The 17318-nt window shown below is 45.3% G+C and overlaps 1 protein-coding gene across 1 annotated transcript in view; it reads left to right on the top strand.

The window, feature by feature from the left end:
- The window catches only part of PPP1R21 (protein phosphatase 1 regulatory subunit 21), a 53582-nt gene that overhangs the window by 14723 nt on the left and 21541 nt on the right, over positions 1 to 17318 (top strand). The window contains exons 4-12 of the mRNA XM_080913930.1: positions 1935 to 2036; positions 3489 to 3653; positions 3776 to 3834; positions 4583 to 4677; positions 8583 to 8635; positions 9291 to 9440; positions 10583 to 10684; positions 10773 to 10861; positions 13902 to 14038. Coding sequence (XP_080770056.1) covers positions 1935 to 2036; positions 3489 to 3653; positions 3776 to 3834; positions 4583 to 4677; positions 8583 to 8635; positions 9291 to 9440; positions 10583 to 10684; positions 10773 to 10861; positions 13902 to 14038 — 952 coding nt within the window. The remainder of the gene's footprint in view (positions 1 to 1934; positions 2037 to 3488; positions 3654 to 3775; positions 3835 to 4582; positions 4678 to 8582; positions 8636 to 9290; positions 9441 to 10582; positions 10685 to 10772; positions 10862 to 13901; positions 14039 to 17318) is intronic.

A 17318-nucleotide genomic window follows, 5' to 3' on the forward strand; every position in this document is an offset into this window, starting at 1 on the left:
TCCAGAACTTCGCCATTGAAGCACACCTGTAGAGGCATTCTCCTTTCTTCTTTCATGTCGCCCAGGCTGCCGTCAGACCCTCAGCTCTCTTGTCTGAGCCTCCCTGGCTCTAGGATGACAGACAAGTGCCACATGACCAGTTCAGGGGCATTTCCAGGATAGCTAGTTTTTAAACCATTTATTAGCAGCAAACACGTACATAATTGAGGTAGTACCTGAGGAAAAATCGGTGGAATATCTCCTATTGCTCAAAGCTAATGTCTTTGTTACCTTAATTCCTGCAACTCCAGTCGGATGGTGAGGTCGGCAGCTGAGGCCTCTGACATCACGTGTTGCCATGTGCGTTATTTCTGTGATTTTCAGAACAGGGAGGCTGTTGGGCCAGAGGGGGAGCCTCTTACGTGTTAGCGTATATAGACCTCTGTTCTACAAGTGTGTGAACAGGCTGTGCTGACTGGAGGAGCATGTGTGGAGAGAAGAGCAGTTCTTCTACAAGAACTAGAGTTCAGCTTAGTTTGAATCCTCTGGCTCTTCACAAACCTGTGGCTTTGGGAAAGCTGGCAATCTTTTAGCTTCAATTTCTAAATCAGTTAAGTGGGTCTGAGAAATGTAGGTTTACACGATTAAATGGGAGCATACAAAGTGCCTAAAGCTGTATTACTACATGATATGTTAATTCCTTTCCTGGATGCATTGATCTGTTTAGAAGGATGCTCTAAAGTGTTCAGGTAAAGAGGGGACAAAGAGGGCTTACCACTTACGTATTAGAGTCACTAGGAAGTTTGCATGCTCTGGGAGGACATAGCCATCTAGACTTCAAACATGACTGTTAGGTGTTTTTGTTTTATATTTTTGATCTGGGGTCGTACTGTGTAGACCAGGCTGCCCTGGTATTAAATATGTGGGCCAGGCTGGCTTCAGATGTGTAACGATTCCTCTGCCTCAGCTTCTTAAGTACTATGATTATAAGTGTGAGCCACCATTAACTATTATACCAGCTAACGTACCAGATTAACTATTTAGCAGAAGTGACTAAGACTTGTCAGTTAGTCTTGTTAAAGCTTCCAAGTTTTGGAACACTGAGGACCGCAAATAAGTCATTCCGTATGTCTTATGTGTTTTTTGTGTTTAAATGTGATGGGTATGCAGTATTTTGATCTTTTACATAGCTATATTCAGAGGACCCTTTCACCACCAGTTGGTGTTGGATTAGCAGGTGACTTAATTTGAAGTGATGAGCAAGATGCAGAAAAGGCAGAGAGTAGGGCCTGTTGTGTAAACACAGTGTCTTTGTTAGAGCCTCTTGCAGTCTTTATTCTGTGTGTCAGCCTGAAACAACTGTTCATTCTTAGATTTCCTAAATACTGCCATTCTTCTTAGTGGAAAAGAAAGGAATTTTTTTCCATAAGCTTAGTCTTGTGTGTTTACCAGCTTTATTTTAGCATAGTTATTATTTTTATCTAAATAGAAGTTTATTTGGACTTGTTTTTGAATGCAAATACATACATACATACATACATCCACACATATATACATACATCCACACATACATACATACATACATGAATGGAACCTTTTAAAGGAATGTGGCAATAGCTCAGACTCTAAGTAATCTCCTATACTAAAAGGTCAGGCGGGTCAAGGTTTCCTGCTGTCCTGTCTTATAGCTGCTCCTGAGTTCCTTTGTGAAAATGATGAACTCGTTTATTTTTTTCTCTGTCTCTCTTAAGCTTTTTTGCCTTTGCAGTCTTTGCTAGTTCAGCTTGGGTCCCATAGGCAAAGTTGAGCGACAGACCGTGTGACTTTTGTAGGGAGGCTTGAAGATGGTGGACACACAGAAGAGACTAACCACCAAGTCATAGAGCTGCTGTGCGCCGTAGCTTGTTTCTCTAAAGGATTAAAGTCACGTGGACACAACTTGTTCTTTTCATCAGAAAAGTGGGGAGTCTTCTTCTCAGCTGAGCCAAGAGCAGAAGAGTGTCTTCGATGAAGATCTGCAAAAGAAGATTGAGGAGAACGAGCGACTGCACATACAGGTACTAAAAACTAAACTACAGGAGAATGTGCCTTGGGGGCTGGCAAGGTGGCGCAGTGGGTGGGCACTGGCTGCTACGTCTGACGACCTGACCTCCATCCCTGGGTCCCACATCATGGAAGGAGAGAACCAACTCCCACAGGCTGCTCTCTGACTCTGCATGTGCACAGTATGTGCACACACACAGTAACGAAGTGGATGTTCAAAGGAGTGTATCCGGCAGATGGCTTTGTGGTGAAGAGTGCTTGCTGCTCTCTAGGCAACCCAGGTTCAGTTCCTACCACACACTTTATGGCTCAAAAATGCCTCCAGCTCCAGAGGGTCCCTGTTCTGGCCCCCGAGGGCACTATTTGCATGTGGTTCAGGCACAAAGCATGCACACAAAAGCTCTACACATCAAATACACCAATCTTTAAAAATGGGTTTTATATTCTGAGAGGTAGAGAAGTTCACGCAGGCAGTTACCTTGTGTGCGTGGGTGTTTACTATGGTCTGTGTCACGTACTGTGACTATGATTTGTTTCTGATTAAATCTTATAACAGCTTGATGTAAATACATACACTTACTCTTCAGAATAGAAATATACTAGGCACTAGTGTCTTTATCTAGGAATTGATGAGATGGGTCATTTGGTGGAGGCTTATCAATAAATAGGGCTTATTTCATGATTTCTGTATATAGTTGTTTCTTTGATAAGGATTAGTAGGGTTTTATTTATTTATTTATTTTTGAGGCAGCTTTTCTTGTAGCTCAGCACTGGCCTTGAGCTCCCTGTGTAGGTGAGGATGTTTTTGGAATCTTAGTTCCCCTGTTCCCTTTCCCAAGTGCGGGGATTACAGGTATGAATCCACATGCCCAACTCTGAAAGATCTTAGGGTCCATGAGATGTCTCAGTGCATAAAGGTACTTGCTGTCAAGACTGACAACTGGAATCCATGTGGTTCCCTGGGACCATAAAGCAACCCTTGTCTTCTAACTTCCACACATGCATACACATAAATAAATTATATGTAATTACAGAGAAATCTTTAAAAAATTGATCTCAGAGCATTTTAAATCTATGTATTCATAACTCTTAACTACTCTCAGACTCATTAAAGAAAAAAGCTTTGTATGTTTTAGGAACAGTGCCTCAGGTAGATTGTCTCTGAATAGTTGTTCCAAGTGAAGATTTGTGGGCCTAAGAGAGGGAGGTGCAAGCTTGGGGGTGGGCTGCTGTGTTTTACTGTCCTGTCTGCTGTGTTTAACAAAGACCAGTGACACCGTGTTCAGGCTGTTTCCATGTCTGTAAAGGAGGGGTAAGAATGTAGACCCCTGTCCCCCAATGAGTGCGTGCTCGGGTGCTGTTAGCTCACTTCTGTCGGCCACATGGCAGCCACGGGGCGAATGATCGCTGCTGTTCTCGCTGTTTGTACTGGGATCTTCAGAGGAGACACTGTCTTCTCCTCGCAGTTTTTTGAAGCGGATGAACATCACAAGCATGTGGAAGCAGAGCTGAGGAGTCGGCTGGCCACTCTTGAAACAGAAGCTGCTCAGCACCAAGCTGTGATTGATGGCCTGACCCGGAAGTATATGGAGACCATTGAGAAACTCCAGAATGACAAGGCAAAGCTAGAAGTAAGCCCACTGCCCAGGGTGACACGTTAAGGTCTAGCTCATGCCCCTCCGATTGTTTGGGTGTTGTGTGGGGGCTCAGCCGTAGGCTGAACTGTCTGTTTTCTTTTCCTCCCCAAATTTAGGTAAAATCTCAGACTCTAGAAAAGGAGGCCAAGGAATGTCGACTTCGAACAGAAGAGTGGTATGTGAAACATGAATTCTGAATGGCCCTGAAATCAGAGTCAGCCCAAGGCTCCATTGAGCTCTTTTGAGGAGACTGGTGTAGGTTAGCACAGGGTCCTGTTCCATTCCCGGGGCATCTTGACAAAGTGCTCTCTGGCCTCAGCAGAAAGTCTGGGAAATCCTACTCTCAGCCTCCTGGGCTGGGTCTTTGTGTTTCTGACTCTCCTGGGACAGGGACTGCCTAATATTCTTTAGCAGGAAACATGACTAAATGATGCCAACTTTTTAATGGTACGTTTTGAATAAAATTATTAGGATTATTATAGTTATAGGATCTAATTGAGAAATTTCTAAACCTTAGAGCATTGCATAGCAATAAACTAATGACATTCATAGTCCTAACATTTTTTTTTTTTTTTTTTTTTTTTTTTTTTTTTGGTATTTATCTGTGCTAATAATTTAAGTAAAACAGAAATTACCAGCTTTGAACTCAAAAAATAATTTGGTATAATACTTTAAAGCTGTACAGTGGTAGTTGGATGATAGTAGGAAGTTTATGACTGAGGTTGCCTAAGAGACCAGCGCCATGGTGGATCCCAGAAGTCTCTGGAGCTTTGCCGTGTGGCTGGTGCCTCCTAACATCATCTGTGAGCTCAGCAGAGTGTCCCAGGTGTCGGCACCGCTCTCTGCCAGCTGCTGGGGTAACAGGCAACTGGCGACTCACTGATTGGTAATAATGTGGTTTTGTGGGTTCTTTTTTCTTTCAGTCAATTACAGTTAAAGAATCTTCATGAAGATTTGTCAGGTAGATTAGAGGAATCCTTATCAATCATCAATGAAAAAGTTCCTTTTAACGATACAAGTAGGTATTACGTCAACGTAAGTTTCTGTTTTTTTGTACCTTTGAGTCTCCCTGTGTAGCCAATAAATTAAAATAATTTCTAATCTTCTCAGTCAAACAAACAAACACCCAGACTGGCCAGTGGAGGCTCTGCCTCGCTCTCCTGATCAGCTTGGTTCTATGTTTCTTAAATTATCTCCTAAGTGCTCCAAAGCCAGTCTTCCTGGAAGATGTTCAGTGAGTTCTTTTACCTGCATTTCTCATATCCCAAGGTGGAACCTACCTGCATATGAAGTGGTGGGTTGTGTTTGCACAAGAGAAATTGCTCACTAGGTTTTGGGGGTAGGCATGTGTGTCCACAGTGGGATGTGTCTTTTTGTCCTGTTAGTTTCTCCTTCTGAGGAATCCCCAGTAATAGGAAGCTGTTGCAAAGTCTAGCTTCTGTTTCCTCCTGGGGATGACCTGGTAGCTTACACATCCTTAAGTGACACAAAGGAATGTAATCAATGCTCTAAGACAGCAGTCATGTTGCTTAGATGTTTAGCTATCAGGCAAGAATGAGGTGAAACCTTGAAAACAAAGGAGATATTTATTTGGGAGGCCAGTGAGGCGGCTTGCTGCCAAGTCTGACACCTGACTCTGGAAAGTTGTCTTTTGACCTCCATTTCTGTGGCATTCAGGGCTTGCTCTCATCTGCTCCAGTAAATAAATTAGTTTTTAAAAATTAGAAAAATAAAATTTAAAAGAAAATATCTTTGAAATTTAAAGCCTATAATAAAGTTAATACATGCTTCCTTTTTCCATAGCTACATTTGAAATTCATTTTTTAGTTCCCTTAAACTTTTCTTAGGAAAGCCTGGAGGGAAAAGAGGAAAGAGGAGAACTCAGTGCTTTGATGTCGTCCCGGCATCAGCGCTGAGAGGCCGAAGCCGGCAAGAGCACCGAGCTCTTCCAGAGGACCTGGGCTCCATGCCCAGCACGGTCACAGCAGCTTACAACTTCTGTAGTTCTGGGACCTGACGCTGTGGGCATGCACGTGACACACAGATATGCATCGTAGTTGTTGTTGTGACTTAACTTTTTGTAGGTGACACACAAACACATAAAATCATTAAAATCAGCGTAGGCCATTTCTGTGTCAGCAGCCTGAATTTCCCCTTGAAACCAGTACTGCTTCCAGCTTCTACATTAGCTCACTGGATCAGTGCACCCTGGCTGGGATCTGACGCCCTGGAGGTCATTTTCTTGGTACTCTTTGCATCAGTTAATGGTAGGGCATCGTAACTTTTCGATTGTATGCACTTATCCCTCCTTTTCCAATACTACTTTCACCCGGTTTTAGATTCTTGTCACATCATCTATGGGTTGTTCTTAGATGTTTGGACTGGACTCTGCCATATAGAACCACTTGGGGTTGCAAGGGAAGGGGCACTTACTCTTGTGTGTGCTTGGAGGAACTTCTCAGAAAGTGTCCAGACCTGCACGCAAGAACCGGGGTTTTTGGTTTTGCTGTTGTTTTTGTTTTGTTTTGTTTTGAGAAGGTGGAGAAGAACAGGGAAAAGAATCAGGGAATTTCAGAGAGTGTAGTACGTGGCATGGAGCTGTCATGCTGTCTCAGGAACATGTTTGCAGTGACAGTAGGCTTGGGAATGAGGAGCAGTGGCCGGGAAGGAGAGTTGTTTGAATGAGGCATTGTCCTGGGATTTATGTCCCCACACGGTTAATCTGAGCATAGCGTTGGAGAGGGGAGCTTCTGGTCCTAAAGACATGGCTGGGTGAGCAGCTAGTCTAGAGGATCTCGTGGAAGAGGAAAGAACAGACTGTGGTTGGGGGAGGCAAGGGAGAGGGAGCAGCAGTAAGGGAAAGATGGCGCTACAGTAGACAGAAGGAAGAGGCAGATGGGTGGCTTTCTGTCGAGACAAAACTACTTGAAGTTGTCAGTCAAAAGGAGGAGGTTCATTGGGCTCACGGCCTCAGGGGTGTCAGCTTTTGGTTCAGATGTGCTGGTTTTGGGCCTGTGGTAAGGCAGAGTATCATGAAAGGGCAACAGGGAAGGGCTGGGGTCCCCATAGCCCTCTGAAGAGCACTTTTTCAGTGATGTAATTCCCCGCAGTGGGGGTCTCAGCAGAATGTTCCTTCCCCCCACAATAGCACTATAAAATGTCAACCATGCCTTTGACGCGTGGGCATCTGGAGATGTCTGTGGCCTACGTTCTCACCGGGGGTGGAGAGCAGGACGTGAATAGTGAGGTGCTCCTCGGCTTCGGTGATGGTTTAACTTTGTTGTTGACCGTCTCACATAGCTCGGAAGAGAAGCATGCTGGCCCTGCTGGCCCCGATGAGCACTGTGTGAGCCTGAGGAACAAGGGCACACAGTGTGAGGAGCCTATGTAGGGCCCTTGTGAGCTCCTATCTCGGTGATGGGCATTGAAGGGCTGAGGTGGAGAAAAGCCAGGGAAACAGTGAGGATTTTCATGAAGGGGGTGTTTCCAGCGGGCGATGTTGGTCATTGCTGTGAGGACGTCAGTGGCTGGAAAGGCAGCTGAGGCTGCTGCCTGGATTTTGTGACTGTGAGGCCTAGTAGTTTTGAGGGAAGGGCTTCCATGTCTGCCCAGTTGCACAAGGACTCAGAGGTAGACGGGTGTCATGGGATTGATGAAGTGACGCTATCTAGCCAGTGGGAGTAAAGAAATGGTGAGGGCAGAGAAGTCAGGTATGGGATGGGCAAAGGAGGGAGGGCTGGCTCTCCTCGACAGGCACTGGGCAGGCCAAGGCCGTGAGCGCGCAGGTTTGAAACTAGCCTGGGATACCTAGACAGACCCTTTCTCAGAGAGGGGTTGGGGAGAGGAGGGGGGCAATAGAACAAAGAGGGAGAAATGTGCTAGGTCTCCAGTCAGGAGGAACTGTTGCCCAGGAAGAGGATTAGCTGTGGACTTCAGCCTCTGAGGTGGATCAGGGATTTAAGAGCACTGTTGGTCTGGAGATACTGCTTAGCTGTCAGGAGCATGTGTTTCTGTTGCAGAAGACCCCAGTCTGACTCCCAGCACCCACCTCAGGCAAACAGCACCCGGGGAGAGTCTGAATCCCTAATCTTGTCTCATTGGACACCTGCATGTGTGTGATACACATAACTACACTCGCACATACAGATATTTTCTTTTTAAGAATTACTTTCACTTTGGCTTGGTCCTAGCAGACAGCAGGGGAGGACATTGATTTCCTGGTACAGTTGAAGGCCCTACTGGAGTAACATTGACCAGTTCAGCAGACCTGACTCTGGTGTTATTAAAGGGCATTTCTGAAGTGATAACCAGCATCAGAAGGACAAGGAGTAAGGCTCTAGGGGGACAGAGAATGCAGAGGTGCTGAGGAACAGAGCAAGCAGGCTGGGCCACGTGGCTGTGACAGCAGCGCTCGCCCAGGGAGCACTGGAGAGAAGGCACAGGGGCTTTCAGAATGGCTGTGAGCAGAGGTGAAGGGTTAGAAACAGCTCTGAGCAGCGTGCTGCCTGGCTTGGCAACACCTGCACATGGGGAGGCTGGAGGAGGCTGGAGACTTCCAGGAACAAGCATTGAGGTGCTGGGACCAGCAGCGGCAGGCTGTGCTGGATTCGAAAATGTGGCTCTGTTGGGGAAACTGTGCTTAGAGGTCAGTGTGGCAGTCTGGCCAGGGTTCTTGGAGAAGAATGGCTGGTGACAACAGGAACATCGCAGGCTTCTATAAGGAATCTCCAGGCCCCAAGAGCTGCAGGAATTACAGAAGAAAACAGTTGCCACTTACCTGAGAAACCACATTCCCTGTGTATGCTGCTCCTCTGGGCTGTGATTGTGGGGTCTGGCATCTTGGGTTCTGAGGAAGTTGACTTTGTAGTTGCTCCTCTTCTGAAGACTGAGATGTGCTCTAACGGCCTCCCTTTTGTTTTGCAGAGTATAATCTGTACAACGCTCTCAACGTTCCCCCGCATAATAGGCGGCACCAGGTAAGGATGGAGGGATGTGTCCGAGGTTAGGGTTAGAATTTGCTCTGTCTCCTGTGCCAGCGCACACGTTACTCTCATTCATGTCTCTAAATTGTGCGAATTGCTTTTATTGAGTTCAGGTGCTACTGCTTTTTAAAGTTTAGTGTATTGTTTATGTTACTGGGGAGAGTTCACATGTGGAATGCCCGAGGACGACTCGTAGGAGTCCTATTTTCTCCTACCACGTCCTGGACTGATTGGCAGGCTCGGCCGCACTGGGGCAAGCGCTGCTGCTGCTGATTTTATTTTGTGAAATAGTATCTCACTGCATATCTCTGGCTAGCTTGGGGTTTAGTTTGTAGATCAGGCTGGCCTGGAACTCAAGGAGATCCCCCTGCCTCTGCTTCCCAGGGATTAAAGGTGTGTGCCAACACAGTAGTACTACCGATTTTTTATAATATCTTTCTCATTTTATCATATTAGAATTGAATTATGGGATACCTTCCTTTCTGAGCCAGGCTTCCCAAGTTAACTTGGACAGGAGGGCACTGAGATCCAAGTGGGAGTAAGCCTGTCTTCTGAGTTCTGAGGCTGCTGACCTTGGCGGTCTCACTGGGGTTCCAGTGCTTTAAAATACCTGTTTGGTAGTTGATCGAGTGTACTTTGCATTTTAAAGCTGAAGATGCGAGATATAGCTGGGCAGGCCCTGGCCTTCGTTCAGGATCTGGTGCCGGCTCTTCTGAACTTTCACACCTACACCGAACAGAGGGTCCAGATTTTCCCCGTGGATTGTGCCGTGGACACTGTGTCTCCACTGAGTCAGAGGGTGAGTACTCACAGTGCCTTTTGTTGCCATGGGGACTGCAGAGTGAGCCATCTAGGGGACACTGAATGAGGGAGGGAGCCAGTGGCCAGGGAGATCTGTGCTGCTCTCATCTGAGAACCTTGAAGACTGAGCAGGATTTGAGGGAAAGAGGGGTAGTGATTGTTGTTTGTTTGCTTATATTTCAACTCCCAGAAGGAGCTAAGTGGCTGGGACTGTGGAGCAGGAAAGCATGGTGGGTGGGGGCTGAGCTTGGGGGCTGATGGAGGGGATGCTGAGTGAACTTCTGACTGGAATTCGAAGTCCCTGGAGGGGAGGAGTGGGATGGATTTGTCTAGAACACCTCATGATTTTGAAGAATTTATGCATTTCTCAGTATTTCACATTCTCTTGTTTGGTCTGCGAAAATCCCTCTGATGAAAGTTTATAATATTGAAGGTTTGGAAACCTTTTGCTAAAAGATGGCCAAAATGTGTGAACTCATTTCTAGAGTTGTAAAGTAGGGGAGAACTCAACTCTACAGTGTGGGCCGTGGGTACCAGAGTGCTTGAGCTGATTAACACAGTGCTGCTGTGCCGTTCCCATGGGTCAGCCGAGTGCTGTAGAGGACAAGACAGTTGTGCTGTCTGTATGCAGGGTTCAGACACACCTACATGGCTGAGACATTGTCTAAAATATAGTGGGGATTTAACCCAGGGCCTCACAAATGCAAATCATACACTGCATGCTACTGGGCTGTGTTTGCATACTGATACCAGTGCTGCTAATAAACATTTTAATTTTAACTCATCTCGATTTCGGTCCTGGCGTCTGCTAACTTCGAGTTAAATGCTAAGCTGCCAGCTGGGCTTGTTTTGAACACTGAGGAACGTAACAGAGTCCACTCTCCCCTTTGTTTTTCTCACTGGGATCCCTGCTGAGCAGCCTGTGCTCAGTGATGCTGGCCCTATGTGCTCCTCACTGTCTTCAGATGCCTGACTGCTCATCCTGTCGTCCCTCTCCAGCGTCCTTGGTTTGGACTGGGATGAGGACCACGGCCTATTATCTGGGGCTTTAGAGGGCTTTCCGGAAGAGTTGACACTCCAGCCCACCCCTTGCGTGCTGCGGCTTCTTCCCGAGAATTCATTCAAATGCTTTTCTTTCAGTTCTCCCAACACCTTCATGAAAATGCGTCGTATGTCCGCCCCCTGGAGGAAGGAATGCTGCATTTATTTGAGAGTATTACAGAGGATACTGTGACTGTCCTGGTAATTTCCCTCCCTGTTTTACAACAGAAAATGGGAGCTCTTATTGGCTGGTAACACTTTTAACTGTGAAATTGCTTTTTTTATCCAGGAGACAACTGTGAAATTGAAAATGTTTTCAGATCACCTAACTTCCTACGTTCGCTTCCTGAGGAAGATCCTTCCTTATCAGTTAAAAAGGTATTCATTCCCCTAGAGGCCAGGGAGCTGGGGAGCTGCAGGTAGGACTTGACTTACCCTGGAGCCAGTCAGATAGTAACAGAGCACGTTGCATGTGCCTGGACCTTCTGCTGCAGGTCTGAGGAGTCAGTGTGGCTGTCAGCTGCCTTCTAGTCAGCTGAGTCTTAGCATAGGTCATAGTCAGTGGTTTCTGTAATTGGGAATGGCACATTTTTTGGAAGAAAAACTTTGGCTTTCAGTTTTTATTACTCCTTTGTTGTTCATGTTTAGATGGGAGTTAGAATATTTAACATTGCACTTGAATCTTAATCCTCAGGTATTTTTGAAGTGATATCTTTTTATTGTTATTATTGTACAATTTATTTAAATTATAAAGTAAATCTTATCTGCTCTAGACCAGGGCCCTTTAATATTCCACCCTAAATATTCAATAACCTTTAATATCCATGTTAAATTTCTAGAAAGGCAAAAAGTGTGCTGGAAATTGATAAAATTGCTTGTTTCTTTTAATGTGTGTGTGTGTGTGTGTGTGTGTGTGTGTGTGTGTTTTGAGACAAGATCTCATTATGTAGTCTTGACTGGCTAGAGTTTGCAATATAGATTAGCCTGACCTTGAATTTACAGAGATCTGCCTGCCTCAGCTTTCTGAATGGTGCGATTAAGGCATACACCAGGCCTACCTGGCAAGTTTTAATTCTTTGATGTTTGATCTAAAACTACAAAGCTTTCTGTTTCACCCAAATCTTTATTTTTTAAAATTAAGGAATAATACAATAGAACAAACAATTTCTTGAAATATAAAAAATTACAAAATTAGAAATGACATAAATTAATTATTGATATAAAAAGTAGAGTCTTATTTTTAAGAGTAAATACATTTTATGTGACATCTTATTTCTGAATTCTAAGATATGCAGATATTTGGGTAAGCAAATGCTAAGGGTTGTGTGTATGAGAAGATTTAAACACTTTAAGACAGAGACTGGAGAGGTGGCTCAGTGGTTAAGAGCACACTTGGCTGTTCTTCCAGAGGTCCTGAGTTCAATTCCCAGCCACCACATGATGGCTCACAACCATCTGTAATAGATTTGATTCCCTCTTTTTGGTCTGGGTAAAAACAGAGCACTCATATATACAAAATATGTGGAAAAGTTAATCTTAAGAAAAGACTTGAGAACAGAATAGACAGTATTGGTGTGGGTTGTTTGAGAAGACTGTATTGCAAAGTCAGCCTGGCAGTGTGTACCCTGAGTCCCACCCCATGGGAAGTGGGCAAGGGGGTTATAAATTTTAGGTCAGTGTACAGCACAGTGAAGACCCTGTCTCTCATTGAAAGTATTTGCTGCGTGGCTGTACGTTTTATGATGTCTGTCTGTCTGAGGCAGTCTCGCTATGTAACCCTGGCCAGCCTAGTCTCTGGCTCTCTGTGATTTTGTTTTAAAGCACTTGCTAACTCCTCTCTCTCCATGGCAAATGCCCGTACCTGCTGTGCTGTCTTGCTGGTCCAACTCTTCTTAAATAACCACGTTGGGAGCGAGCGGAATAAAGCAGATGATGAGAGAACAGGAAGGGAGGAGGTGGAGTCATGTCTTCACTTTTCTAGGTTTTGTTGTTTTGTTTTGATGGGGGAAACAGAGTCTGGCTGCGTGGCTCAGGCTCCCCTGAAGTTCATCTTCCTGCCCCTGATGCTGGGATTGTAGGCACGCACCATGCTTTGCATGTTTTCTAGTTTTGTATCAACCTTTTTACTTGATTACTATACATTGTTAAGAATAAACATTATTAAGAATCCACATTTTAAGAACTTTATAGTTAAAATACCTACTTAAAGTTGAAAATGGTAAAATATATTTTTGATAATATTAAGGACATTTAAATGTGAGCCTATAGTAGCAGCAATACCAGTTTTTGTTTAATTAATTCTCTTTAGGAATCCAGTTAAATGAAATGTTGTCTATAAATAATTTAAAATCTTTCCCTAGCAAAGGCGCTGTGTATTTATTACTGAACTAACCAACTCACCCACACAGAACAGAACAAAAGCAAGGCGGATCCCATGTTCCCGCTCCGTCTGCCCTGTTGATCATGAACTATGGTGCCCTGGTGTCAGCTGCACAGAGGCAGCCTGGCTTTCCTTCCCGTCTGCTCTTGTTCTGTCTTATACTGTTTTACTACCGCTTTTCATCCAAATCCATGGGGAACGAGACCGTTTGCTTTTGTTTCTTGGAACTGTTTGACTCTCAAAGTCCTGTGAGAGGTCATGGTGAGAAACCAAGTGACACATGCTTATTTTGAGACTTTCACAGGGCCCAAGGGTGCCTTAGAGATCACGTGGTAGAGGGGGAGAATCCACTCCTGCAGATAGCCTTCTGACTGCCATATTGATGCTGTGGCATGGGCATTCACACAAAGAACTTTTTGAAAACATACTTTTAATACTTAACAATGTATGACTTTCATGTTGGAGATGTGGCTCAGCAGTTAAGAGCACATTCTGTTCTTCCAGAGCACCTGGGTTTAATTTCTAGCTTCTACTTGGTAGCTCACAACCACCCACAACTTCAGTTTCAGGGCATATTAATCCTCTTCTGGCCTCCTCATGAACCAGACACACAGATGTACATGCAGGCAGAGCAGTTAGACAAATAATTATGTATGTATGTATGCATGCATGCATGTATGTATGTATGTATGCATGTATGTATGCATGCATGTATGTATGTATTTATGTATGCATGCATGTATGTATGCATGTATGTATGTATGTATGTATGTATGTATGTGTCTATCAATCATCTATGTATCTACCTATCTAAACATTTAGATAAAAATTTTTTAGAATAGAAAAAGGGAAGCCAGGCATAGTGGCACACACCTTTAGTCTGGAGGCAGGGGAAGGCAGATCTCTGCTCTGTGTGAATGAGTGGGTTAATTCCAGCCTGGTCTACAGGACATCCAGGGCTCCACAGAGAAACCCTGTATCAAAAAGACAAGAAAAGAAAGTCAAGGATGCTCACCTTTGACACTCTGCTGTTCCTAGTTTAGAAGAAGAATGTGAATCTTCTCTTTGCACACCTGCATTAAGAGCCAGGAACCTAGAGCTGTCCCAGGACATGAAGAGGATGACAGCCGTGTTTGAAAAGCTGCAGACATACGTCACTCTCCTCGCCTTGCCAAGTAAGTGAGACTGCGGGCTCATGGCGCGGCTGAAGGGTGCGATTCAGCTTGGGAGAGTGGGCAGAACAGAAGGTCCGGGAGCTCTGTGAGGTGGAGTTAGGGAAATAAAGGGTAAATGGACTTGAGTGTTGTGTAATGAAGTTAAGATAAACTGTCATTAACCATGCATTAACTATGACTCCCTTTCTCTTCTTTTTTTCTTAAGTGGAGAAGGGCGAACCATGACTGTTTATAGGGTGATTGTAATAACCACTTCACTAGGAAGCCACAGGGCATCATGGCCGTTTGATGGCAGCCACAGCCCATGGGAGATTTTAAAGTGGATTGTGCCACTTTGGCCTAACTAGAGAAAAATACTGAGGAAATCACTGAGGGCTTCAGTTTCAGTGATGTTTTTAAGGATGCTGTGGTTTTAGCTGGAGGCACATCTGTGTTCTTAGGACCCAGCAAGCAGAAGTATCCTAAGTTTCCTCATTCCTTTATATCCTGACCTTTAGAGAAGGGAGGGACTCTGACAACATGTGAGTGACAGCATAAGGAAAGCATTTGTTTCTGTCTTCTGTGCTCTCAGTGACCCACTGCACAGTGGCCACCAGCCCAGCTCAGTAGCTCTCGGCACCCGTGCCGTGTCCCTGCAGTGCAGACCGTTGTACACCATTTTGTCACCTAAAGAACCCTTTGTCCTTCAGCTGTTGCTTTCAAGTCTGCCATTCTTCCTGTCTAGCTAAGCAGCGGCTTCTCTATTTCCTGTCTCCAGAGTTCCCAGCTCCACATTAACAAGTGTATACAGTTTGCTGTGCTCGCTCTCTTTCACAGAATGAAGCTCACACATTGATGCACAATGCAGAGCCTGCGTCCACACTCCAATGCAGAGCCTGCATCCACACTCCAATGCAGAGCCTGCATCCACACTCCAATGCAGAGCCTGCGTCCACACTCCAATGCAGAGCCTGCGTCCACACTCCAATGCAGAGCCTGCGTCCACACTCCAATGCAGAGCCTGTGTCCACACTCCAATGCAGAGCCTGCGTCCACACTCCAATGCAGAGCCTGCGTCCACACTCCAATGCAGAGCCTGCGTCCACACTCCAATGCAGAGCCTGCGTCCACACTCCAATGCAGAGCCTGCGTCCACACTCCAATGCAGAGCCTGCGTCCACACTCCAATGCAGAGCCTGCGTCCACACTCCAATGCAGAGCATGCGTCCACACTTCACACCTTTTTATTGCAGCGTACGACTTCACTGTTAAACGTGAAAAAGTTACATGTACATTCACCCAAAACGTGGGATTGCTTAACTGTTAAGAACAACAAAGCTACAGATATTGAGACGCACAAGCTTTTATGTGGACTTACCTTTCCATTCTCTGGGTCTGGGGAGCGGTAACTGTGTTGAACTACCTGAGGAGTTACCAAGACCGTTTCCAAAGCAGCATTTTGCTTTCCTGCCAGTGATGTGTGAGAGCTAAATATTTCCTTGTCCTCACTGACCGGCCCTAGCTGTCCTGGTGGTTCTGAAGTGACTCTTCACTGCGGGCTGCCTGCTGTCCAGCTGTGCCAGTGCATGTTGTTTTGTTGGTGAAACATCTGTTTGGATCTCTACGTCATTTTAAGTTGGGTCCAGTTGTTTGCCTTCTTACCATTGAGTTACAACAGCTCTTTGTATATCCCACAGCCAAGTCCCTTGTTGGATATGTGACCCAGTAGCTTTTCTTCTACTTTGGGGCTTGTTTTTTCTCTCTGTCTACAGTATGCTTTGAAGCACAGACATCCCTAAGTGGGACGAAACTCAATCATCTGTTGAACTGTTATTTTCTTTCTGTTGGGGAGGGGTCCCACCTTTTCTTCATATATAAACAACTCTTATCAAGTCCAAAGTTATGAGGACATATTTTCTTCTAAGAGCTTTACAATTTTTATTGTTACACTTAGGTCTTTGTTCCTTTTTGAGAAAAGTTGGTGTGTGGTGCAAGGTGAGGCTCTGGCTCCTTTTCACGTGGCCATTCAGCATCTTAGGTCCATTTGTTGAGAGGACAGTTCTTTGTGGTAAATGGTCCTGCACCGCATTGAAAGTCAGTTGACCATCCGTGTGTGAGTTTACTCCTGGACTCCCAGTGTTTTCCTGAATCTACATGTCTCCTGTGGCTTTGTAGTAAGTTTTAAGATGAGGAAGTGTGAACCCTCTTACTTTCTTCTTTTTCAAGAGTGTTTTGATTGTTCAGGGTCCCTCCTTATAAATTGTAGCATCAGCTTGTGGGTTTCTGTGATGTAAGTTCCTCGTCTGTGGTGCTTTGTTCTAACAGCCCCAAGGAAATACACGGAGTATTGCTTCTTAGGTCTTCCAATCAGTGAGCACGGTCTTTCTTTAAGCAGTGTAGTTTTTGGAGCCTGGGGCTTACACATTCCTGCTGTTCAGGGGCCTCAGCCTTGGCCATATGCAGTCATGATAACAGTGGTTTGAAAGACTCTTCTCTTTCTCCTTCCCTAATTAGACCCTGGATTAAGCTCTTCTGATTGCTGGGTAGTTGCTCTGGGCTTTTCCGAAGGCTTTGGGGGGGGGTGGTGTATCACTTATAGGATAATTACATTAATTGCAGGCTTCTTTAGAGTTAACATATATAACTGGTAGAATTTTTGAGGTTTGTGTTAGTGATTTGTGACCACCAAATTCGCTGTGGTAATTTACCTATCGTCTGGTTCAGAGGATTGGCCAGTTTCTTCTGTGCGCTCACCACAGCTAATGGTGTGAGAGCCGTAGCTTGAAAACTTACTCACGTATCCCAGGTGAGATTCTTTCCTAGCTGCTCCTTTCCTGACCTCAGTCTCAGAGCCACAGTTGAAGTATTGGGGACAGTTGTGTTTTGTAACATCAGGCTTTTTTGGCTTGCCAGGGGTACAAGGGCCATGACTTTCTCAGCAGCACTTGGTGAAGGCAGAACCTCCATCTGAGGTGGGAGAGTGCTGAAGGACGGGCCCCCACTTCTTGGCCGTGCCTGATCAGAACTTACCTCAGCAGCCAGTGGCTGGGAGGAGGAGGACGCCCCTGTGCTGGGCTGTGCCTGTTGGCAGTGGATTTCTGTCGCACTGAGCTAGTGGAGGAGAGACTTGGCTCACTTAGGACAGACTTGTGCTATTCTTCTAAGCTGTAATTGATTTTCTCTTCTTTGTTTATTGTGTGTGTGAGTTCAGTGTTATATGTGTGTGTCCATGTGTGCATGCGTGCGCACACTCTGTCAGCTCTTCAGGGAAATGCTCACAGGCTTGTGACTGGTTTTCCTA

Source organism: Micromys minutus (assembly GCF_963924665.1).
Source record: "Micromys minutus genome assembly, chromosome: 3".
Taxonomy (NCBI): domain Eukaryota; kingdom Metazoa; phylum Chordata; class Mammalia; order Rodentia; family Muridae; genus Micromys; species Micromys minutus.